Consider the following 25,352-nt stretch of genomic DNA (forward strand, 5'->3'; position numbering starts at 1 on the left):
ACGCATGTGTTTCCGCATGAGGACTGACAAGCACTTTCCAGGCGATAGCATCACTTGGAAAGTGCTTGACAACTAGGTCACACTATATAAATCCATGCAAATGCAAAAGGCATGGATTTATATAGTGTGACCGTAAAAATAAAAAAATAAAGCTATACTTACCCCCGATTCCCCGCCGCGTGTGCTGTTGCGCTCGTCCTGGCTTCTTCCTGGCTTGCCGGCATCTCGCGAGACAGCCTGCGGTCACATGACCGCGACGTCATCTCAGGTCCTGGAAGGAAAAGCGCTGCAGGGACCGCTGGACAGGTGAATATAAACTTTATTTGTTATTTTATTCTTTTTTTCACAGGTACAATGGTACCCAGGTCTTAAATGAGCTTTAATGGGGATAAATGTAAGGTAATGCACTTGGGCAGAGGAAATAAAATGTATAATTATATGCTTAATTGTAAAACACTGGTCAAAACTGTAACTGAAAAAGACCTGGGTGTATTGGTGGATGACAAGCTCACGTTTAGTGGCCAGTGTCAGGCAGCTGCTGCAAAGGCAAATAAAATAATGGGATGCATTAAAAGAGGCATAGATGCTCATGAGGAGAACATAATTTTACCTCTATACAAGTCACTAGTGCGACCACACTTAGAATACTGTGTACAGTTCTGGTCTCCGGTGTATAAGAAAGACATAGCTGAACTAGAGTGGGGGCAGAGAACAGCGACCAAGGTTATTAGAGGACTGGGGGGTCTGCAATACCAAGACAGGTTATTACACTTGGGGTTATTTACTGTGGAAAAACGAAGGGTTAGGGGTGATCTTATTACTATGTACAAGTAAGAGAGGGGACAGTACAAAGACCTTTCTACTGATCTTTTTACTCTGAAGCCAGAGACGGGGACAAGGGGGCAATTTTTACGTCTGGAGGAAAGAAGGTTTAATCATAATCACAGATGGGGATTCTTTACTGTAAGAGCAGTGAGACTATGGAACTCTCTGCCGCATGATGTTGTAATGAGTGATTCACTATTAAAATTTATTAAAATTTAAGAAGGGCATGGATGCCTTTCTTGAAAAGTATAATATTACAGGTTATATATACTAGATTCCTTGATAGGGCGTTGATCCAGGGAACTAGTCTGATTGTCGTATGGAGTCGGGAAGGATTTTTTTTCCCCAATGTGAAGCTTAGTGTTTGCCACGTGGGTTTTTTTTTGCCTTCCTCTGGATCAACATGCTAGGCTATGGGTTGAACTAGATGGACTTAGTCTTCTTTCAACCTTAAAAACTATGTTACTATGTTGCTATGTTAATTATGTGTGGAGTTTACTTGCAAGGAAGACATGGAATATGCTCTGAGGAAACTGGATGATACAAAATGTTGTTCTCATCAAGGTGAGACCTGTTACATTCGTGTCTGTAATTAGCAACATGCTAATGGACTGCCCCAATAAGTGGAGAAGAATGATTGGAAGCCTATCATGTCTGGCTAATTAAGATGGGGGAGGCAATGTGATGACACAGCTTTTAATCCTAATTGTCCAGATGTCTAAATTCAGTAGACCAGGAGAAATACACTATTCTGGGTAAACCGCCATTGAGTGGGAGCGACATTGAGTTATCTGTCTTAGATTGTCAACCTCCACGAAAAATCCCTCTTCTCACATAGCTAGCGAGATCGCTGCTGAGTCATGGTTTTGGTGACGCAACAGCGACCTCACCCACGATGTCGCTATGTGTCACACTTTGCAGTGATCAGGCCCCTGCTGTGAGGTCGCTGATCGCTGCAAAATATCCTGGACCATTTTTTGGTCTTTGCCCTCCCGCTGGTCAGCACACATCGCTGTGTGTGACCAGCGGGACCAGCGATCAGGCTGGTAACCATGATAAGGTTTTCCCTTCACAGGTGTGCCCTGTCAGGTTTAATAAGTGGGATTTCTTGCCTTATAAAGGGGTTGGGACCGTCAATTGTGTTGTGCAGAAGTCTGGTGGATACACAGCTGATAGTCCTACTGAATAGACTGTTAGAATTTGCATTATGGCAAGAAAAAAGCAGCTAAGTAAAGAAAAACTAGTGGTCATCATTACTTTAAGAAATGAAGGTCAGTCAGTGCGAAAAATTGGGCAAACTTTGAAAGTGTCCCCGAGTGCAGTTGCAAAAACCATCAAGCGCTACAAAGAAACTGCTCACATGAGGACCACCCCAGGAAAGGAAGACCAAGAGTCACCTCTGCTTCTGAGGATAAGTTTATTCGAGTCACCAGCCTCAGAAATCGCAGGTTAACAGCAGCTCAGATTAGAGACCAGGTCAATGCCACACAGAGTTCTAGCAGCAGACACATCTCTTCAACAACTGTTAAGAGGAGACTTTGTGTAGAAGGCCTTCATGGTAAAATAGCTGCTAGGAAACCACTGATAAGGACAGGCAACAAGCAGAAGAGACTTGTTTGGGCTAAAGAACACAAGGAATGGACGTTAGACCAGTGGAAATCTGTGCTTTGGTCTGATGAGTCCAAATTTGAGATCTTTGGTTCCAACCACCGTGTCTTTGTGCGACGCAGAAAAGGTGAACGGATGGACTCTACATGCCTGGTTCCCACCGTGAAGCATGTAGAAGGAGGTGTGATGGTGTGGGGGTGCTTTCCTGGTGACACTGTTGGGGATTTATTCAAAATTGAAGGCATACTGAACCGGTATGGCTACCACAGCATCTTGCAGCGGCATGCTATTCCATCCGGTTTGCGTTTAGTTAGACCATCATTTATTTTTCAACAGGACAATGACCCCAAACACACCTCCAGGCTGTGTAAGGGCTATTTGACCAAGAAGGAGAGTGATGGGGTGCTACGCCAGATGACCTGGCCTCCACAGTCACCAGACCTGAACCCAATCGAGATGGTTTGGGGTGAGCTGGACCGCAGAGTGAAGGCAAAAGGGCCAACAAGTGCTAAACATCTCTGGGAACTCCTTCAAGATTGTTGGAAGACCATTTCCGGTGACTACCTCTTGAAGCTCATCAAGAGAATACCAAGAGTGTGCAAAGCAGTCATCAAAGCAAAAGGTGGCTACTTTGAAGAACCTGGAATATAAGACATATTTTCAGTTGTTTCACACTTTTTTGTTAAGTATATAATTCCACATTTGATGCCTTCGGTGTGAATGTACAATTTTCATAGTCATGAAAATACAGAAAAATCTTTAAATGAGAAGGTGTGTCCAAACTTTTGGTCTGTACTGTAATTCTGAAGAACTGATTAATATCAAGAAGAAGGAGACACTATGGAGTCAGTGGCAGCTATGATCGGTCTACTTGGTGATCTACATGGAGATTTATGGATTTTAGGAAGAACATAAATTCCCAGTATCACTGGATGGGAATTGGTAAGGAATTCTGATGTTTTGCTCTCTATAGTTACTGATAATCAGATTTATATTATTAAAATAATTAGAAAACGATCTATCATTTCCTTTACACTTCACAAATGCTTGCTACTTTGTGCTGGTATCACATAAAATCCCAATAAAATACATTTAAGTTTGTGGGTGTAACGTGAAAAAATGTGGAAAAGTTCACAGGGTATGAATACTTTTTCAGGTCACTGCATATTGGTACATTTAATTTTCAAACTTAGTAATCCTGTATTTTACAGGTAGTTACTTTTTGTCAATTTTCAATTTTCAGAACCAGATTTTCATCTCTTATATGCATTCATATATCTGTACAGGCGGTATGTATGGAATCTGCACATGTTAAACTTTTTTCTTTATAAGGTGTAGTGGATCTAACTTTATGTTTGAATCAGACATTTATTTGCAAATATGCATTTTTATGTACTGTATATCAAAAATCAAATTTGATGCAAAATTCCATGAAATTGACTGCAGGTATGAAGTAGTGTACCATGTCTGCTTTCAGAATATGTATAGAAACGAAGATTTATTTAATATATATTTTTTTAATTTTAAATTGTTTGGAGGTGCAAACTACCCAAAAGCTTTGGCAGTGAAAGGGTTATTCAGGGTGTAATTCACTAGAAGATGAACTGGGTCCCATTTAGATTCTACTTTTTAGAAATAAGGATGCTAAGGGCGTTGTGTTAAAAAAAAACATGACTGCTTTCTTTCTCAAATAGCTCCACTCTGCACCAGGGACTTTCAGATGAAGACAAGTTTGCACATATACCCTTGGATAATATCTGTTTTTAAAGGAAAATGAAAAAGTAATTCAAAAAGCAAATGTGTAAAATGTTCCTATGAGTGATGATTCGTGCAGACCTGCAACAAATGATAAGCAGTTTCTATAATTTTTTTCCAGTTTATCGCTCACACTTGCAAAGACCACCAAACCTCAGCAATGACATGAGTAGTCTACTTAAGAAGTAAAATCAGATCCTGTGGCTTTTATTTGAAATATTCATATTGACTCAGCAACAGCAACTGTACAGTAAATGCAATATAACTGATCTCATGGGGTCTTATGTTTTTGGGGAGTTTCTCATGCTTGTGCAAAATGATTTACAGTATTTCTTATCCATTCATATGCCACATCCCCTAGTTTCATATACGAGTCTTTGCTGGCATTAGTAGCTCACATAACAATAACGTCAGTGATTACCCAACCTCCTACTGATTCTGATATTTCACTATGAAAGTACTCAAACTAATTCCACAACTTAAAACACAAATCACTGACCTAAGTGGATAAACAATATATTAAAACTAATACTTTATTAATTATATTTTAAAATGTATAACAATTCCACTGTACTAAGCTGCAGGTCTATACAGCTGTGAGGCAGTGACTGGGATCATATACGAGGGACGTTATATATCCCCCAGAATGTGTACAGAGACCTATTAAACCTGTTGGAGTGCATTGCAGTCACAACTCACCTGTGGCTGCAATGCAGGAATGAAGGTGAGCATTGACCTGGTCAGACTACCTGGCTAAGGCAGATTAAGTAAAACCTGGCAGGGCCTTCATTTCTTGGAGGAGGCTACAGGAAGGCAGTGGGGCGGCCTCCTCCCTCCAACCCGGGTTTTCCAGTGGCTCTTGCCACAGGTCCTTTAAAAACCCTGCATTAAGGATTAGTGTTGTTCAGTGTTGGGACCTGCTAGGTGCATAGCAGGAAAGCTCTGTGGACCTGTGAGTAGCTGAACCCACCCCTGGGAAGGCTCTGCACCCGTCAGGCTCTGTGTTAACCCGGCTGTGAACCGGAGGACTTTTCTGTTTACCCGTGAGTCTGCAAAGACACAAAAACTACCGCACTCCTGATTTGTTCTTGGTGCACAGGTAAGGTACCAAGCCCAAAGTACAATATTAGAAAAACCCGGCACTCAAGGAATTTAGAAAAATGGGTGTAAAGTTTTTAATGAAGTAGGTACAATCAAATAGACAAACGTTTCGGTCCCTCGGGACCTTCATCAGTGTACAAGGTACGGGTCATGAAGGTGGAAAGAGGAATCCACTAAGATTGCTGAGCAGAGAACTGGAACATATACCAAGGAGTATAGGCCAGGAATGGTACGTCAGTAGAGAAAGCTGGAGGCAGAAGTCCAGAGTGAAGTAAAGACGCGGTATCCACCGCTTGTCAAAGGTGATGCAGACAAGGGGTGGATACCGCGTCTTTATTTCACTCTGGACTTCTGCCTCCAGCTTTCTCTACTGACGTACCATTCCTGGCCTATACTCCTTGGTATATGTTCCAGTTCTCTGCTCAGCAATCTTAGTGGATTCCTCTTTCCACCTTCATGACCCATACCTTGTACACTGATGAAGGTCCCGAGGGACCGAAACGTCTATTTGATTGTACCTACTTCATTAAAAACTTTATACCCATTTTTCTAAATTCCTTGAGTGCCAAGTTTTTCTAATATTGTACCCGTGAGTCTGCTGAATAAAAGCTGTTTATGTTGGACTTGCTTGGGTCACTGCCTCAGTTACTGCACGGTGTGAACACCGCCGCATTACAGCTCTTCCATTTTGTCCACAGGGTTGGGCTGAAAGGTGGGCGGCCGGATTGTGGTCATGCAGCTGCCGGTGGGGTATGCTTCAGTCACAATGCCTGCGTTCTCCACCAAGCTGTAAGGCGGTGGTGTTCACATCGGTGAAGCTGCAAAATACTCCATTTAACCCCTTTCCGACAAGCTCATTAACAGTACGTAGCTGCTCCCTGGGACTTATGGATCAGCTACGTACTATTACGCGTGCCGCGATCGTGCCAACACACAAGCGGTGTGGGGCGATCGCCACTGTGTGTCAGCTGATTGTCACAGCACCACTCCCTGCACATTAACCCTCACAATGCTGCGTGCTGTGTGCAGCGCTGACAGGCTGCATGACATAGAGAGCTTCTGCTCTCTATGCTGCACAGCCGATCAGGCTGCAAAAAGTGAAAGTCCCATAGTGGGACAATGTGTAAAAGTAAAAAAAAGAGTAGTAAAGTGAAAAAAAAATTTAAAAAATTGTAAAAATATAAAAAAAAAAATGAAAATAATAATCCCCAAAAAATGAAAATATATTGAACCCATAATATTTATTTATTATGAAAAAAAAAAAAAAAACATCCGGAACGACCTGACCTATAAAGCTGTCCCACTAGTTAACCCCTTTAGTGAACACGGTAAAAAAACTAAATAAAAAACAAAGCAAAACACAATGCTTTATTATCATACCACCAAACAAAAAATGGAATAACACACGATCAAAAAGACGAATGTAAATAAAAATGATACCACTGAAAACGTCATCTTGTCCCACAAAAAACAAGCTGCCATACAGCTCCATCATCCGAAAAATAAAAAAGTTATAGCTCTCAGAATAAAGCGATACAAAAAAATTATTTTTTCTAGAAAATAGTTTTATTGTGTAAGGCTGTGTGCACACAATGCGTTTTTTAAGCGTTTCCGCAGCGGCAAAAACGCTGCAGAAACGCTTAAAAAATGCATGGTAGAAGGCCTGTCATGTTCTCCAATGATAATCCGCATGTGCTGTGCACATGCTGCAGACATTTCCGCTGCGGATTATCATTGCGGAAAAAAACACAGCACTACCAATTATTTTGCGGAAGTGCTGCATTTTTGCCGCCATTGACTTGCATTGGATCTCATGGATTACGCATCACTGTATATGTAGATGCTCATTCCATGCGTTCTAATGTGCGGATGGTACCCAGGTCTAGAGGAGAGGAGACTCTCCTCCGGACCTGGGTACCATAGAAAACTGTAAAAAAAAAAGAATAAAATAAAAAATAAATATTATACTTACCTTCTGATGGCCCCCACTGCACTCGTCCTTTCATGTCAGCAGTTCGTGATGGACTGAAGGACCTGCGCTGACGTCATAGTCATGTGACGGGTCACGCGACGCTGACATCGGCAGGTCCTTCAGTGTAGTGTACCGCTGCCGGCAGCCAGGACGGAGGGAAAGCAGGACACCGGGGGCCATCAGAGGGTAAGTATATATTTTTTTTTTATTTTTTGACATTCTTTTGGTCACAGTATATAAATCCATGCCGTTTGCATGGATTTATATAGTGTGACCAAGTTGACAAGCACTTTCCAAGTGATGCTAAAATCGCTTGGAAAGCGCTTGTCACTTCTGCATGTCCCTGGCAGGAAAACGCAGGAATTCTCTCACGCTCACCGCATGCGCAGGAGAATTCTCCTACGCTGTCAGTGACGTGCATGAGGTGAGCTGAGTTCATTGGACATGAACTCGGCTCATCTGGATGCCGTCACAGCCAGACACTGAGGTGCGCAAGCATGCCTGCGCTTCTCAGTGTCTGCGGCATGGCAAGCTGGATGGCAGCTTTCGGCTGCGATCCAGCCTGTCATGTGAATGTAGCAGAGCTGGAGCCGTCCTGGGAACCATGGAAAGGTAAGGATGAGATTGGTTTATTATTTTACTTTTATTGCAGGAGATCGTTGGCTTCAGCTGGAATGGGCGTGACGGTAAGTATAGTTTAATTTAGAACAATAAAGAATCGTGTGTTTATTTCAATTAAAGGACTTTATTCTGGGTGTTTGTGTTTTTTTTTAACTTTGACTATGGGGTTAGCAATGGGGGTGTCTTATAGATGCTACAGGGCAGTGGGAAGAGCGAGGCTAAGTGCCAGAATTGGCGCATCCTATGGATGCGCCATTTCTGGGGCGGCTGACAGCTGGTGTTTCTAGCCTGGGAGGGGGCCAATATTCACGGCACCCTTCCTGGGCTATTAATATCAGCCCCCAGCTGTCTGCCTAGCCTTTGTTAGCTATTAAAATAGGGGGGACCCCACGTCATTTTTTTGGGGGGTCCCCCATTTTAATAGCTAGTAAAGGCTAGGTATTCAGCTGGGGGCTGATATTAGTAGCCTGGGAAGCTCCGTGGGTATTACCCCGTTCCCAGGCTCCAAACATCTGCCCCAGCCGTCTGCTTAACCTCCGCTAGAGATTAAAATTACGGGGAACCCCACGCCAATTTTTTTTTAATAAATCCTTTATTTTAACACTAAATGACAAGTACAGTAATCAACAATATCACTGTACTTATTATATATGTGACTGACATGTTTCTATCTATCTAATCTATGTGTGATGCTTTATTCTTTCTGTTCTAAATTGTCAGGTACCGATGCCGGCTTTTTTAAAGAGACGGTGCATGAAAACACTATTATTTTTTTTAATAAATCCTTTAACACTAAATGACAAGTACAGTAACCAACACTGTCACTGTACTTCTTATATATGTGACTGACATGTTTCTATCTAATCTATGTGTGATGCTCTATTCTTTCTGTTCTAAATTGTCAGGTACCGGTGTATGCCGCTGCTGAATTGCAGGCTTTTCATGTTTCACTGTGAGCACTGTTCCCATCGATTTGGGCAACCACTGTAATGCCACAACCACCATGGCTGTGACATTACAGTGAGTGGCAGACAATCCCTGCATGATGTGAAAAAATCCAGTTACGCTTTTGGTGCACGAACAGTTATCGAACATAACCTCGAACAGCCAAATTTTTTGCAAATCGTTCGCGTTCGTCGAACGACTCGAACACCGCCCAAAACAGCTCGAATTTGAGATTGGCAAACAGTTCTAGTCGAACACTGCTCAGCTCTACTTCTGATGCCCATGGCATAGAATGTGTGAACAGTTCTGCAGACTCACCCATCTGTGGTTCCCTACAGTCAGTTGGGTGGTTGGACAGTTGTCATCCGGGGAGAAGCAAGGGTAATTGGGGTACCACCTCTGTGGACTGTACTGTGTGTGATGTTGAGGAGGAGAGGCCACTTGAAGCAGCACTTGCCATCCACTGGAGCACCTGTTATTTCTAGTCCTCATCAACAAGGCGAACTGCTATGCGGCTGCCAAAGAAAGAGAGTGGAGTAGCCCATCTATTAAAAGAAGTTATCAGTTGTCAGTTGTCTTTGGATAGGACGTGACAGTGTTGGTTCACTACTAGTGCTTTCACTAACATTACTACCTACCCTACGTATACATTGAACACCGAGCCTATTCCCCCTTCCACTATGACCTCTCTTTTTACCACTCATGTTGCTCAGATAGTGGGGTAGGAGCACTGTTTTAGCAACAAAAATTAGATTTTTTACTGTGCAAAAGCTCTGCGCACAGATGAGTTTCAGCGGCACTAATTGACAAGGTGAAATATGGCTTGCTGTATCACGTTAGCAACTGAAAAAAATATTTTTTTTTAATCTGCGACAGCTTTGCACATAACTGAATTTCAGCTGCACTAAATGACAAGGTGAGATATGGCTTTCTGTATCAAGTTAGTAACAGAAGAAAGTATTTTTTCCTCTGTATTGAGAACAATATTTGCACCAAAGCATTTAAAGATAAAATGTAGCCAGCTTTATATACCACGGTAGTAAGAAAACCAATTTGGATTTTAACATGTGTACCCCTGTGTGGAGAACAATATCTGCACCAAAGAATTAAACGATGAAATGTAGCCTGCTTTATATACCACAGTAGTAAGAAAACCAATTTTGATGTTATCACAAGTACCCCAGTACTGTGTGAAGAACAATATCAGCACGCAAAAACTTGAAACTGACATCTGGCCTGACATTAGTAACTGAACAAAGTATATTTTTAGTGTGGATGAGACCTGTATAACATAGGAGATATGCTCCAAACAATTTCAAACTGAGATCTCCCCTACTATATCATGTTAGTTACAGAAGAAAGTATTTTTTCCCCTTTATGAAGAACAATATGTGCAGCAAAAATTTTAAAGATGAAATATAGCCTGCTTTATATACCACGGTAGTAAGAAAACCAATTGCGATTTTATCATGTGTACCCCTGTATGAAGAACAATATCAACACAAAAGTATTAAAAGATTAAATGTAGCCTGCTTTATATATCACGGTAGTAAGAACACCAATTTCAATTTTATCATGCGTACCCCTGTGAAAACAATATCTGCTCCAAAGAATTTAAATCTGAGATGTAGCCTGCGTTATATACTACGATAGTAAGAAAACCAATTTCTATTTTATCATGTGTACCCCTGTGTGGAGAACAATATTTGCACCAAAGAATTAAAAGATGAAATATAGCCTGCTTTATATACCGCTGCAGTAACAAAAAAATATTTTGATTTTATCAGGTGTACCCCTGTGTGGGGAATAATATCTGCACCAAAGAATTTAAAGATGAAATACAGCCTGCTTTAACTACCACGATAGTAGGAAAAACAAATTTGATTTTATCATATGTGTACCCCTGTGTGGAGAACAATACACACCTCTTACACTACAGCCAACCCAGCAGACGGAGACCCAACCAGGGGTGTTCACATTTCCAAAAATTAGAGTTAACATCTGCAGCAGCAGCAACAGCATGCACAGAAGTCACACTAAAGATATAGACTGCAATTACGCAAGATTAGTGCAGCACACTAAAAACTACAGCATCGTCTAGTCTGTACAGTCTGCAATTGGGGTGCAAAAGTCCTTGGAGAGCCATGACTGGTTCACCTTGATGGAAGTTAGGCGGTCAACACTTTCAGGGGACAGCCGCCTGCGCTTATCCATCAGGACACCACCAGCAGCGCTGAAGACACTTTCGGAGAGAACGCTGGATGCCAGCATGATAAAACCTCCAAAGCGTAACAAGTGAGCCAGACCACTCATCCATTTTTGAAGACCAAAGTGTCAAAGGGTCCAAACCATCCTTGATGGTATTGATATTGAGTTCTAGATATTCTTGCACCACTTAAACTGCTGCTAATATTTTGGTGTTGATGAATTGACGTGTCTGACGGAAGTGTAGAGCTGATATGCTCCAAACAATTTCAAACTTAGATCTAGCCTGCTGTATCACGTTTATTACAGAAAAAAATAGATTTTTTTTACTCTGCATGAGCAGTGCATACAGCTGAATTTCACTGCCACAAAATGACAAGGTGAGATATGACTTGCTGTATCACGTTAGCAACCGAAAAAAATATTTTTATTACTCTACAACAGCTCTGCACACAGCTGAATTTCAGTGTCACTATATGAAAAGGTGAGATATGGTTTGGTGTATCACGTTAGCAACTGAAAAAAATAGTTTTTTTTACTCTGCAATAGCTCTGCACACAGCTGAATTTCAACGCCACAAAATGACAAGGTGGCTTATGGAATGCTGCGTCACGTTACTTACAGAAAAACACAATTTTTTTAATTCTGCATACAGCTGAATTTCAACAACACAAAATGACAAAGTGGCTTATGGCGTATTACATCATGTTACTCACAGAAAAAAGTAGATTTTTTTTACTCTGTATACAGCTGAATTTCAATACCACAAAATGATATGGTGGCTTATGGCGTGCTGCTTCACGTTACTCTTACAAAAAAAATGTATTTTTCTGCAAACAACTGAATTTCAACTACACAAAATGACAAGGTGGAGTATGGCGTGCTGCTTCACGTTACTCACAGAAAAGAATATTTTTTTTTACTCTGCATACAGCTGAATTTCAACATCACAAAATGACAAGGTGGCTTATGGAGTGCTGCGTCACATTACTCACAAAAATAAATAGATTTTTTTACTCTGCAAACAGCTAAATTTCAATGCCACTAAATGACAAGGTGGCTTATGGCGTGCTGCGTCACATTACTCACAGAAAAAAATTTTTTTTTTTTACTCTGCATACAGCTGAATTTCAACGCCACAAAATGGCAAGGTGGGCTACTATAGCTTGCTGTATCTCATTTGCAACTGAAAACAATGGATTTTTAAAGGTGTACTCGTGCATGGAGCACAATAGAAGCAGTGCACAACAGAGTTCTATGAAATGTGCCCTGCTGTCTTTGTGTGGACCTCAGTAATGGCACAAGAAAACAAAAATCTGCTGGAAGGTTGATTTCACAGCCACACAGGACACTAGCTACCTAAACTATTTGACTTAGAAGCAACCACCTATCTAACTAGCTAAAATCTCTGTAACATCTCAGCCTCTGTGACATGTTATAGTCACAAAATGGTGCTAATACAACATGTCCGCTTTTTATATAGAAAGGGACATTTGATTTCAGCAGCCAATGGCACAAGCACTTGTGTCTGGACAATGTGGACGCTTCCTGCACCCTGATTGACTAGCAGCGATTTGCACACAAAGTTAGGGGGAAAAAATACAAGCACGGCATTGCTCTGAGCTCCTTTGAGATCTGCCCAGCACCTCCCCTCATCAAACACATCCCCCCGCTCATCATATACCACCACTATCCTAGCCAAAGTGCTAAAATACTTTAGTTGCAACGCAATAATTTCCCACACTTTTACAGATTTTAGCCGATTTTAAGAAAAAATGCTCGTGTTTCCGATCAGGAATCCGACTGTGCCATATTCGTGCCGAATTTGAAATTTGCAATCTTTTTTCGAACATTTTCACTCATCACTACTGATCACCTGTAAGTATTACCTATTTGCAATCTGTGATAAGCTACAGTGACACGATCATATATATTTTTTTTTTAGTCCAAGTGATGTCCGTTGAAAAAATTGCCATCAGACTGTCAACACTAGGACCAATATTATTTAATTTGGCTGTTCAGATGACCATTTTTTCATATGGACCAAACGTGAAAAAAATGGCAGCTTAATAGTAATAATAAATAATTTTATTCATATAGCGCCAACATATTCTGCAACATTTTATAATGAAGCGGGGACATATACAGACATTAAAAACAATACAAAGTAGCACATATTTCAACAATTATAGGAGCAGTAAGCTTACAATCTATAAGGTAACATTTACAGGAGGAATGAATAGCATAAACTAGTCTGTTCCGGACGAGACCTTGTATCCTATACATATCATCCATATAGCATCCGATTTTTACGAATACATTAACTTGAAAAAGTTAATAACTACTGATGTATAAAAATGGATGTGATACAGAGCCATATGGATGCCATACAGATTGCATTCTGATGACAATACAGATGAAAAAATTGTCCATTTTTTGCATGAAAATCAGAAAAAAAAATTTTAATATGGAGTTTGAACTTAGCCTTAGGGTGTGTTCACACTACATTCCATTTTCAAACAAAAGACACTTTAGGAAACTCTTCTTTTCTCTTGAGTTTTTAAACCTCAAGCATCTTTTAGTATTGTTTTTCGGTCATTTTCTCAGTGTATGTTTTCTGGCATTTTATTCTTTTGATGTTTTTTAGTGCATTTTTTGGCACTTTTTCCTGGATTTTTCCAGACTTTTTTTGTATATCCATAAAGAAATTAAGAAAACAGTCAAGTTTTTTGCAATAGAAAAGCTGAAAAAATTAGCAAAAAAAAAGCTTGGGTGTCTTACAAGCATTTTTTTAGCCTTTCCATTGACTTGTATTGTATATATTAAGCTTACTTATAGCTTATTTATAGTGTTAGATGCCAGGAGAATGTACATGTCATATGTTTTAAATGCTTGGCCTCTTTTGAAAGGCTGAAGCTTTTAAAAGAAGCTCAAAAGCTTGAACATATAACATAGTATGAAAATAAGTTTTTTGCAGCATTTTCCACAGAAAAAAATAGCGGAAAAAGATATATTGTGAACACACAAAGGATATGTGCACACCAAGTCTTTTTGCTGAGTCTCTGGAGCAGAAACTGAGCGTAAACTCAACATTTTTGAGGACTTTTGAGACCCGAATAAGGATTTAGAGAGTCTCCTTTCAGTTTCCGCTCAGTTTCTGCTCCAGAAACTCCTCAAAATACTTTGTGTGCTCATAGCCTAAGGGTACATGCATATTGCGTTTTTTGAGAAGTCTTTTGAAGCTGGTCCACTCCAAAAATGGCCTGAAAAAAAATGCTAAAAAATGCTTGAAAGACTCTTCCTATTGTTTTGTATTGCAAAACAAAATTTTGACCATATGAGGTTTGAAAAACACCTGGTGGCTATGTGCACACAGTTTTTCAAGGAGTTTTTGGAAGAGAAACTGAATGGAAACACTTCAAATCCTCCTAAAAATGCAAAAATCTTTTTGGAGTCTCTTCTCTGTTTCCTTGTAAATAAATACTGTGTGCACATAGCCAGTGGAAGGACAGAAACTGCTTGTCACTTTGAATTGAACACCAATAGAAATGCTCCAAACTAGGCACTGTCTAGAGATGAAAGGATCGAATAGCGGGACTGTGGTCCAGCATGGAGATCTGTGGTACCTGTCAACTGGATGGGAACTCCACAAATCTCTGAACCTCTGGCGCCCGAGTCACGATATTTGATTTGTCAAGGCTGATGTGATATCATCTGAGTGGTGTGATACACAGATCACATCATACCAGCCACGGTTAATCAAAAGCCATGTTGGGGACAGTGGAAGATAAAAGATTTGCGACTGTCTAGCTGCCAGAGTCCTGTGAATCGATCTGCTGATTTCTAGCGCTTTAACACTGTCCAATCAAAAAAGGTGGCAAAAAAGCATTAGGAAAAACTTTACATAAACTCTTGAAAAAGTCTACCAAACCACTTCAGGAAACAAAAAACTCTTATAAAAAAAGGAGTGCTTCCTGGAACAGTTTCCACTAGAAAATTTGTTGGTTTTTACTGCATAAAAAAACTCCACATAGCACAACTTGTTTTTTTACGTAGGTCCATTCCAAAACTCTTTTTGAGCGTTTGCCAGCATTTTTTGCTTCAAAAACTGTTAGCGGTTTCGTCATTGTTGAATGGAAAGTCAAAAAGCATCCAGAAAACGCCAGTAAAAAAAAAGGTGACTCCAAAGTGTTGAAAAAAATGCTAACCCCTGCCCCTCCCAATCACTGGCTATTAGGGCTCTATCACACGTCCGTGTGTCCGGCACATGTAGTGACAGTTTCCACAAGTACCGGAGACACTGACACACGCAGACCCATTCAAATGAATGGGTCTATGCACATGTCAGTGTGTTTCCAGGGACGGTGTCCGTGTGGTCCATACGCTGACATGTCCAGTTTTGGATGACAGCACGAATCACACGGACCCATTCAAGTCAATTGGTCCATGTAAACCCGTACTGGCCCTTGGGAATCAGTGTACAGTTAGCGCTGTTGCCAAGCGGCGGTGCTGAACACTGCCCTCATCATTGTTCCCTGCTGGCGCTGCGATCAGCACCAGCAGGGGACCATGATGAGAGTAGTAGTGTCTGCTCCCGCAGTGTCCGACTGTAAAAATAAGAATAAAATAAAAAATCCTTATACTCACCTGTCCTAAGTGTCCCCCACTGTAATCCATGCGACCGCTCAGCAGGGGAGCCGGGGAGAATGACTCCTGCAGCGAGCGGGCCCCGGAACTCTGCTGAGCTCAGAGAGTGACAAGACACTCACTGTGAACCCCCCCCCCGCCAAAAAAACAGCCAACTAATTCCAACATATAGTGCCCAAATAATATGGATATTCAGTGCCCAAATATTACCAACCAAATCATACCAATATACTGTGGCGAAGAATACCAAATACCAACATACAGGGCCTAAATAATACCAAATACCAATATACAATGTTCAAATAATGCCAACCAAATAAAACTAACATAGTGTCCATATAATACAAACCAAATACCGATATCCAGTGCTCAAATACCAACCAAATAAGTACATACAGTGTCCAAATAATGCAAAAAAATATACCAATGTACAGTGCATAAATAATAACTACTGAATAATACCAAATTACAATGCTGAAATAATACAAATAAAATAATATCAACCATATAATATATAATAATATAATATAATAATACTAGCCACATAATACGAATAATACCAATATAAAAGATATCCACAGAATCCTCCAATAAAAGATGTTTATTCCCTTTTTTTAAGCTATTTTATTTCTATAAGTGCGCCAATAGTTATAAATAATTTGGGCTACTATGTAAAAGCCCTTTATCAAGATGATGTGGTGCATGTATTTGCATGTATTTGCTTCTTAGCATTTCGTGACAGGGCATGTATTTGAAACAAAACTAATATCAAGCTTTTTTTTTAAGGAAAAATTTGTAATAAACTTTTCACCCACAAACCACAATATGCAGATATTTCTCAGAAGCCAAACCACATGATATAAACATGGTATATATACTAGTGGGAGCATCCCCAATCTAAGCAACTGAGGGGACTACTGAAAATGAAGCATCTTCTAGCGCTGCTTGTGTTATCACTTCACATCAATGGACGTAAGTAAATGTTATATTAATAATTCAAGAGAATTATTTTATATTCTGCATAATAGTACATAATATTATACTACATAATACTCAAAATGGTATACTACTACAAAATGCTATATTACTATAAAATACTATAATTCTGTATAATACTACACAATACTATACAAATATACCATAAAAAACTATAATAATAATAAATAATACTATAATACTGCAATTACTATGCTAAAAAACTAATACAATACTACTGCTACACATGACTATACTACAAAATACCATACTACTAAAGAATACTACACTACTATACAGTACCATACTACTAAAACTACTAATGAATATTCTACGACTACACAATGCTGTACTATTACATACAAATCTTAGTTGGTTCATCATCCAGTACATGAACGCAGCCGCTATTTCTGACAGCAGACCAACCCTGCACATCGCCCTGTGGGGGCTGTACCACTCCCCACCTTGTCAATTCTGACCAGCCAATCACAGCGTTGTTACAGTAAAGTTAAAAAATGAAATATCAATGTGACACTCTGTGATTGATTCTGTCCCAGCAAGGCGCCCTAGGACCCAGGCAACCCCTTCAGCAATCAATCCCATATGGACGCTACCTCCCGAAAATTATCAGCCTGTTAGGCAGCTATGGAATTCAATTTGACGCTATAGGCCTCACTTAAATTTACTTTTTCAAATTCTTTTTCAGCGAGGATATAATAATTATTATAGTGGCCCAACCAAATTTGTATGGCCATCAATTTTTCACACAAAATCCCACTTCATCACATGCCAAAAGGACCCCTGTAAATGCAGCAGAAATTATGACATTTTGGGGCATTATGCTGCATATGGGCATAATTAAAAACCAAAGCTTTGGGAATACTGGATTACTGATATACTCTACATCACACCAGTTTTCCGTATGTGGCCTTTAAAAGGACAAAAATGTTTGCATTATAATAATAATGCGCAGTGTCCTCCCTGAGGCGATCCTAACTTTGATCGACTATACAAAATTCGGCCAGTAGTTGGACACTTCAGCAGAAAATTTGCTGAGGCATATAACCCTCAAAAGGACATCTGTATAAATGAATCTCTGGTTCACTTCAAAGGGAGGCTAAAATTCCGACAATACTTGCCCAATAAGAGGGCAAGGTAAAGAATTACACAGTTTAAGAATTGTGAGAGTACGTAAGGGTACACAGACAGATTTAGGGTCTTCGAAGGAAGGGACACCCAGATTGACCCCCCTGAATGACCACCTATCCTGCAGTTGAGTAGGAAAATTGTGTGGGACTTCATAGAATCATAGAATCATAGAATGGTAGAATTGGAAGGGACCTCCTGGGTCATCTGGTCCAACCCCCTGCTCAAAGCAGGATTCACTAAATCATCTCAGACAGATGTCTGTCCTGCCTCTGTTTGAAGACGTCCATTGAAGGGGAACTCACCACCTCTCGTGGCAGCCTGTTCCACTCATTAATCACCCTAACTGTCAAAATGTTTTTTCTAATATCTAATCTGTGTCTCCTCCCATTTAGTTTCATCTCATTGCTTCTAGTCTTTCCTTGTGCAAATGAGAATAAAGATGATCCTTCTAAAATGTGACAGCCCTTGACATATTTGTAGACAGCTATTAAGTCTCCTCTCAGTCTTCTTTTTTGCAAGCTAAACATTCCCAAATCCTGCAACCGTTCCTCATAGGACATGGTTTGCAGACCAGTCACCATTCTGGTCGCTCTTCTCTGAACTTGCTCCAGTTTGTCTATGTCTTTTTTAAAATGTGGTGCCCAAAACTGTACACAGTATTCCAGATGAGGTCTGACCAAAGAGGAGTAAAGACCGATAATGACTTCACATGAGCTAGACTGTATGCTTCTGTTAATACATCCCAGAATTGTATTTGCCTTTTTTGCTGCTGCATCACACTGTTGACTCATGTTCAGTCTATGATCTATTAGTATACCTAAGTCTTTTTCACATGTACTGTAGCTTAGCTCTATTCCTCCAATTCTGTATATGCTTTTTTCATTTTTATTGCCCAGATGTAGTACTTTGCATTTTTCCCTGTTAAAAACCATTCTGTTGGTTGCTGCCCACTGCTCCAGTTTATTTAGGTCTTTTTGAATCCTCTCTCTCTCTTCTCTAGTATTAGCTATCCCTCCTAGCTTTGTGTCATCAGCAAATTTAAACAGTTTACCCTCAATTCCTTCATCTAAATCATTGATAAAGATGTTGAACAATACAGGTCCCAGGACAGAGCCCTGTGGTACCCCACTTGAGACATTCATCCAGCTGGATGTGAAGCCATTTACAACCACCCTTTGAGTCCGATCACTAAGCCAGTTATGAATCCACCTAACAGTTGCCTGGTCCATTGCATACTTGGTCATTTTTTCAATAAGGATGGTGTGAGATACTTTGTCAAATGCTTTGCTGAAGTCAAGATATACTATATCTACAGCATTTCCCTGATCCACCCAGTCAGTGATTCTGTCATAGAAGGAAATTAAGTTAGTCTGACATGACTTGTTAATTACAAACCCATGCTGACTCTGGTTAATCACTTCATTCTTATCCATGTACTTACATACATGTTGTTTAATAATTTGTTCAAAGATCTTTCCTGGTATAGAAGTCAGACTCACCGGCCTATAGTTCCCTGGGTCCACCTTCTTCCCCTTTTTGAAGATAGGAACAACATTTGCTCTTCTCCAGTCTTCTGGGACTTCTCCTGTTCTCCAAGAATTTTCAAAGATTATGGAGAGTGGTTCTAAAATTTCTTCTACGATCTCCTTCAGTACTCTGGGGTGTAATTCATCTGGACCTGGAGACTTGAACTCATTTATGTTAGCTAAATATTCCCTCACAATCTTTCTGTTTACAGATAACTTGGATTCCTCTATTCCTTTAAAAGGACAGTGAAGATCAGTTGATGTTACATTTTCTTTCTGAGAGAAAACAGATGCAAAATAGGAATTAAAAAGTTCGGCCTTCTCAACATCCTCTCTTACCATTTCTCCATTTTCATCCTGTAAAAATCCTATAGCATCTTTGACTTTTCTTTTACTTTTGACATACCCCCAAAATCCTTTTTTATTGCTTTTGACATCTCTTGCAAGCCTTAATTCATTGTCAGCTTTAGCTAACCTGATACGTGCCCTGCAGGATCTGCAGACTGCATTATAATCTTCTTTAGATATGCCTCCCTCTTTCCATTTAATAAACATTTCTTTCTTTCTTTTTAGCATGTGTTTAAGTTCTGTGTTCATCCATCCTGGTTTCCTTAAATGCTTCCCATTCTTCCTACTTTTCGGGATTGTTAACGATTGTGCTTTGAGAATCTCATTTTTAAAAATTTCCCATCCTTCCTGTACATTTTTGTCCTTAAGGACATCCAGCCATTGGATCCCTCCTATTCTCTTTCTGAGTCTCTTAAAATGTGCCTTTCTAAAATCTAACATTGAAGTTTGAGTCTTCACATGTCTTCCTCCTCTAGTTATCCAAAATTCTATAATAGCATGATCGCTGCCTCCTAGGGTCCCAGCCACCTTTACCTCCTCAACCATTTCCTCCCTGTTTATAAGGATTAGATCCAAAGTAGCAGATCCCCTTGTTTTCTTGCTATCACTGCTGGATAAGGGTTATCACCTCTATGTAGATAATTTTTACACCAGAATCCCACTCTTCAAGACTCTCTCTGTCAGAGGTACTGGTGCTTGCGGCACTGTGCAAAGAAATTAGAAAGGCCTCCCTAAGCCGCTAATTGGGCAACTGCTGAGGCGACAGCAGAGCCCAATGCAGCAACAACATGCTAGTGGTCAAGTATAAGGACAAGAGGACTGTCCTTATCTTGACCACCATACACCAAATGTCCCATCACTGTCCAAGGTACCACAACAGAAGTCCCAATGCTAGATTGTATCCTGGATTATAATAAATTCTTAGGGGGTGTAGGTCTCTCAGATCAGGTCCTCAAACCATAACGTGCTATGAGATAAGCTAAAGTATAGTACAAAAAGTTGGCCATGCGCGTTGTACAGATGGCATTGTATAATGCTTTTCTGCTGTTTCAATATGCAAGCAATATGGGTACTTTCCATCAGTTTCAGGAGGTAGTCATCAAGGCCCCAATGTTTGGCAGTCAGGAAGGTGAAGGTCCCAGAACTTATCTATATCATACTAGGTAGGTCAACATTTTCCCAGCAAGGTTCCCCAAACAGCGAAGAAGGGAAGAACACAAAAAAGGCGCAGAGTATGATCCAAGAGGGGAATACGGGAATACAAAAGGACACAATTTACCATTGCAAAACCTGCCCTGAGAAACCTGGCCTTTGCATTAAGGCTTGCTTTAAAACGTACCAACTGTCCATAAGTTAATAAAATTTGGTTTTACCCTGTTGACATAACACACTTTTATAATCTGATGTACTCCTCATCTACTCCTCACAACTTACAAATACCACCACGTTATAAATTCATACACCAGTAAAACCAAAAGCATTGTTATCATTACTATAACTATGCCTTTAGATAATTCCTTGAGGGGTCTAGTTTCCAAAAATGGGGTCACTTTTGGGGGGTTTCCACTGTTTGATCACATCAGGGGCTCTCCAAACGTAACATGGTGCCCACAGACCAGTCCATCAAAGTCTGCACTCCAAAACAACACTCCATCCCTTCTGAGTCCTGCCGTGCACCCAAACAGTAGTTTTCCAACATTTATGGGGTATTAGCATACACAGGAGGAATTGCAAAACAAATTTTGGGTCCATTTTCTCTTGCTACTCTTGTGAATATCAAAAGCTTTGGAGCTAACGCAACATTTTTGTGGGAAAAAAATATTTTTTTTCTTTTTCATGGTTCAACCTTATTAAATTCTGTGAAGCATTTGTGGGATCAATGTGCTCACCACACATCTAGATAAATTCCTTGAGGGGTCTAGTTTCCAAAATGGGGTCACTTGTGGGGGGTTTTCACTGTTTAGGCACATCAGGGGCTCTTCAAACACAACATGGTGTCCGCTTTCGATTACAGACAATTTTGTGTTCAAAAAGTCAAACTCTGCCCCTTCCCTTAATGAGTCCTGCTGTGCACCCAAACAGTAGCTTTCCCCCACATATGGGGTATAAGTGTACTCAAGAGAAATTGCACAACAAATTTTTCAGTCTATTTTCCCTTCTTACCCTTGTGAAAATAAAAATTGTGGGACTAACATAACATCTGTGTGAAAAAAAGTAAAATATTCATTTTTTCCATCCACATTGCATTCATACCTGTGAAGCACCTGAAGGGTTAACAAATGTATTGAATGTGGTTTTGAGCACTTTGAGGGGTGTAGTTTTTACAATGGTGTCACTTTTGGGCATTTTCTGTCAACTAGGCCACTTGAAGTCATTTCAATAGTGATGTGGTCCCTAAAAAAATATTTTTGTAAACTTTGTTGAAAAAATGAGAAATTGCTGATCAACAATTCCTAACAAAAAAAATGTTTCAAAAAGGATGTAGATGTAAAGTCGACATGTGGTAAATTTAATTTATTAACTATTTTGTGTAACATAACGCTGTGGTTTAAGGGTATAAAGATTTAAAGTTTTAAAATTGCTAAATTTTCTAAATTTTTGCCAAATTTCTGATATTTTCACAAATAAACACGTCTTATCGAATTATGTGTGAAGGAACAAAAACAGCTACATATTTAACATCTTCCCAATGTAGGATGTAATAGCATATCCTACATTGCGTCCCTATTTAGCAGGTTCAGGGACTGAGCCTGCACCCTACCCAGGCAAATTCCAACTTTGCTGTACAGCCGGTATTTGACTGTAACAGCAGCGACTGAATAATTTTAAACATTTCCATGCCACTGTCAATCACAAGATTGGCTGCTATGGGTGCCAGAGGCCTGCTGAAGGTCCCATGGCTGCGATCTTAGTCCTGCAATAAAGTTCAGCCTGCAGTTGAGCTAAATAGGACAACATAATTTTCTTCATATACTGCATTACAGTATGTCCCAAGTGGTCAAGGTTAATAAACGGTTGAAGGATACATTCCTTGTGGTTTACAGTAGGGAAGATGTTAATGATACTATTCGTGGCTGTCTGGTATGATGAATGGAAATATTGAGTAGATCCTTGGAGTTCTAGGGTGATGACAGCATGAAAAAAATTGTTCCCAACTTTCTAAGACAGTGGGGCAGATTTCCTGAGCTATATGGCCAAATTGCAGTCTGTCTAATATATGTTGCTAAAAGTTAAAAATGTTTCTATTCCTGACACTGGCTCAAGGCTGGCTTACTTTACACTGGTAATGTTTCTCAAAAATTGGCATATAATAAAAACAAATAAAAGAGCACCAATTTTTTGTACAATTAGAGCCTAAATTCGGCAAAATTTAAATTAATAAATCTGCACCAGTGTTTCTAAATGATATTCCTCGAATGTTCCCATTAGGTCATTATTTTAGACATTCTACAGAGAACAGTTGTAGTAATTACTGATGGACTATAGGCGGGAAACACTAATTTAAGTTGATAAGGGAAACGATGGGTACATCCACGGTTGTCGCTGTTTGTGGGAAGGTAATGAATATTATGTCTTCTTTTTTATGTCTTGGATAGTAAGACACAATAAGTATACTTCAGGAGTTTTTGGACTGAAACTCTCCAAAATCCTTCACAAAATCTGCTTCAACAATATGTGTACATGGTGTTTTTCAGACTGTGACACCGGAGCAGAGTTTTCCCAGGCAACAATGCTTCAGGAAAATGCCGGCAGACGGTTTCCTGAATCGGCTTTGCTGGCGGTTTTGCCATTGTCTTTCACTCTATGCTGTGAAGTATAGAGAGCGAGTGACTTCCTAGTAGAAGCCGCCTAAAGAATGAGCACATTGCTTCTTTTAACCGCATCAGGGTTTCAGAATCCTAAAGCGGATATCTGGGACTTAGTGCTTAGGCACATTTTTTGGTTTTCACAAACAGCCAGGTAGTTGCTACTTACCTGCCTGTTGTGCCCATTACCATTCTATGCCGGCACAGAGCTGTCACAGTCTGCTCTTGCCAGCAATATAGCAGGCTATGCTGATGTTACGTTGACAGAGCAGCGACTTCCTTTCTGTGACTTCTGACATCATTCTCATTCACAGTCGGCTCTCCCAGTTGGGCAGCGGGGATCCGGCTGTCAGTTAGAATGACGTTGAAACTCCCACCCTGTCAACAGAACGGAGCGGAAAAGAAGCCACCTCTCTGTTTAAGTTACATCAGCAGAGACAGCTGAATCACCGGCAGGAGCGGTCTGTGACCACTCTGAGCCGATGAAGAACGGCACAGGGCACAACACGCAGGTAGGTAGCAACTACCTGCCTGTTAGTGCTTAGATACATTTTTTGTTTTTTTTACAAAGTTCCGGATATTCCCTTTAAAAGAAGTGACATTAGACAGTTGCTTTCAAGGCTTGCTACCTCAGCAATCTTCCTATCACTCGCACACCTCAGTAACATGAACCATATCTCTCAGAACTTCTCACTAACTGCTCCAACTACTCCTCCCAAATGCATGACTGCCTGCCTCTTCGGTGTTCTGCATCTACCCTATACCTTCACTTTTTCAACACAAGTAAATTCATCTTGCTTTAACAGAACATAACAATACTATAAGAAATATATAAAAATCAAATATATAAATTACAGCAATACTACATTCATCATCCTATATTCACTATTACATTTTGCATTAGAATCAACTTCATATCTTCAGGGAGTGTTTCTTCTTCTGCCATGCTCTTACAATATGAGAAGTTTCTAGCTGGAGGGGAAAAAAGTGCATGTCCCTTCTTCGAAGCAGCTCCTGAAGGAAATCTCACCATACTAGGCATTGTTCAATCAAAAGGCTGCAAGAAATGATTTAAGAAAAACTCTTCAGAATAATGTTGGCTTTCTTTTATAAGCGGCTTCACTTGCAGATGTATCGTAGTTTTTTTTGCTGCCGGCATTCTTGCTCTATACTCTCAAGGGTATAGAACAAGTGAGTTCATTTGGAACAATGAACATGTTAATTCATCTTATTTTAAAGTTTCAGAAGCAGTTAAAAGAAGTTGCAAAAGACGGAACATGTGCTCAGAAATGTTGTTTTCACATTGCTTTGCACTATCTTCATTTCTTGCTGTTGTTTTGTGGCACTATTTCAGGCAGGTTCCAGGCAGAATTTGAATGACATAGCGAGCACATTTCCCAAAACTGCAAGAAAAGAAAAACTTATCTAAAAAAAGGTGCTTCTGTTCTGTTTTTGAACCCTTGAAAAAATCTTGTTGGGAATATATCTTAAAGCCGAAGCCCCATTATCAGTATTTGGTCAGTATTCAGTCAGTATTTTTTCTCAGGAGTGGGAGCCAAAACCAGGTGAGTAACAATCAGAGAAAAGGTATAATAGAAACAAGTCACCAATTCTGCATTTATCACCCACTCCTGGTTTTGGCTCCCACTCCTGAGATAAAATACTCACCGAATACTGACCAAATACTGATAGTGGGGCTGTGGCCTTAGGTTAAGTTTCCACAATGAGTATTTGTTGAGTTTTTGACTCTGCATATTTTCGCTGCACAAAAATAGTATCTTACGTCTCCAGCAAAGTGGATAGGATTTACAGAAATCTTATGCCCACTGTGCTTTTTTTATACTGTGTAAACTGATGTGCTGTGTATGT

The 25,352-nt window shown here is 40.1% G+C and overlaps 1 protein-coding gene across 2 annotated transcripts in view; it reads left to right on the forward strand.

The window, feature by feature from the left end:
• Positions 1–25,352, forward strand: part of LOC141168646 (granzyme A-like) — a 223,202-nt gene that overhangs the window by 136,005 nt on the left and 61,845 nt on the right. The window contains exon 1 of one of the 2 annotated variants that reach the window (XM_073655067.1): positions 16,490–16,651. The exons of the other annotated variant lie outside the window; for it this stretch is intronic. Coding sequence (XP_073511168.1) covers positions 16,603–16,651 — 49 coding nt within the window. The 5' untranslated portion in view covers positions 16,490–16,602. Of the gene's footprint in view, positions 1–16,489; positions 16,652–25,352 lie in introns of those variants that run through there. 2 annotated transcript variants of the gene reach the window in all.

The sequence above is a fragment of the Phyllobates terribilis genome, unplaced genomic scaffold (genome assembly GCF_046119375.1).
Source record: "Phyllobates terribilis strain yellow unplaced genomic scaffold, ASM4611937v1 Scaffold_1__5_contigs__length_1240528914, whole genome shotgun sequence".
In the NCBI taxonomy this organism is placed as follows: Eukaryota; Metazoa; Chordata; class Amphibia; order Anura; family Dendrobatidae; genus Phyllobates; species Phyllobates terribilis.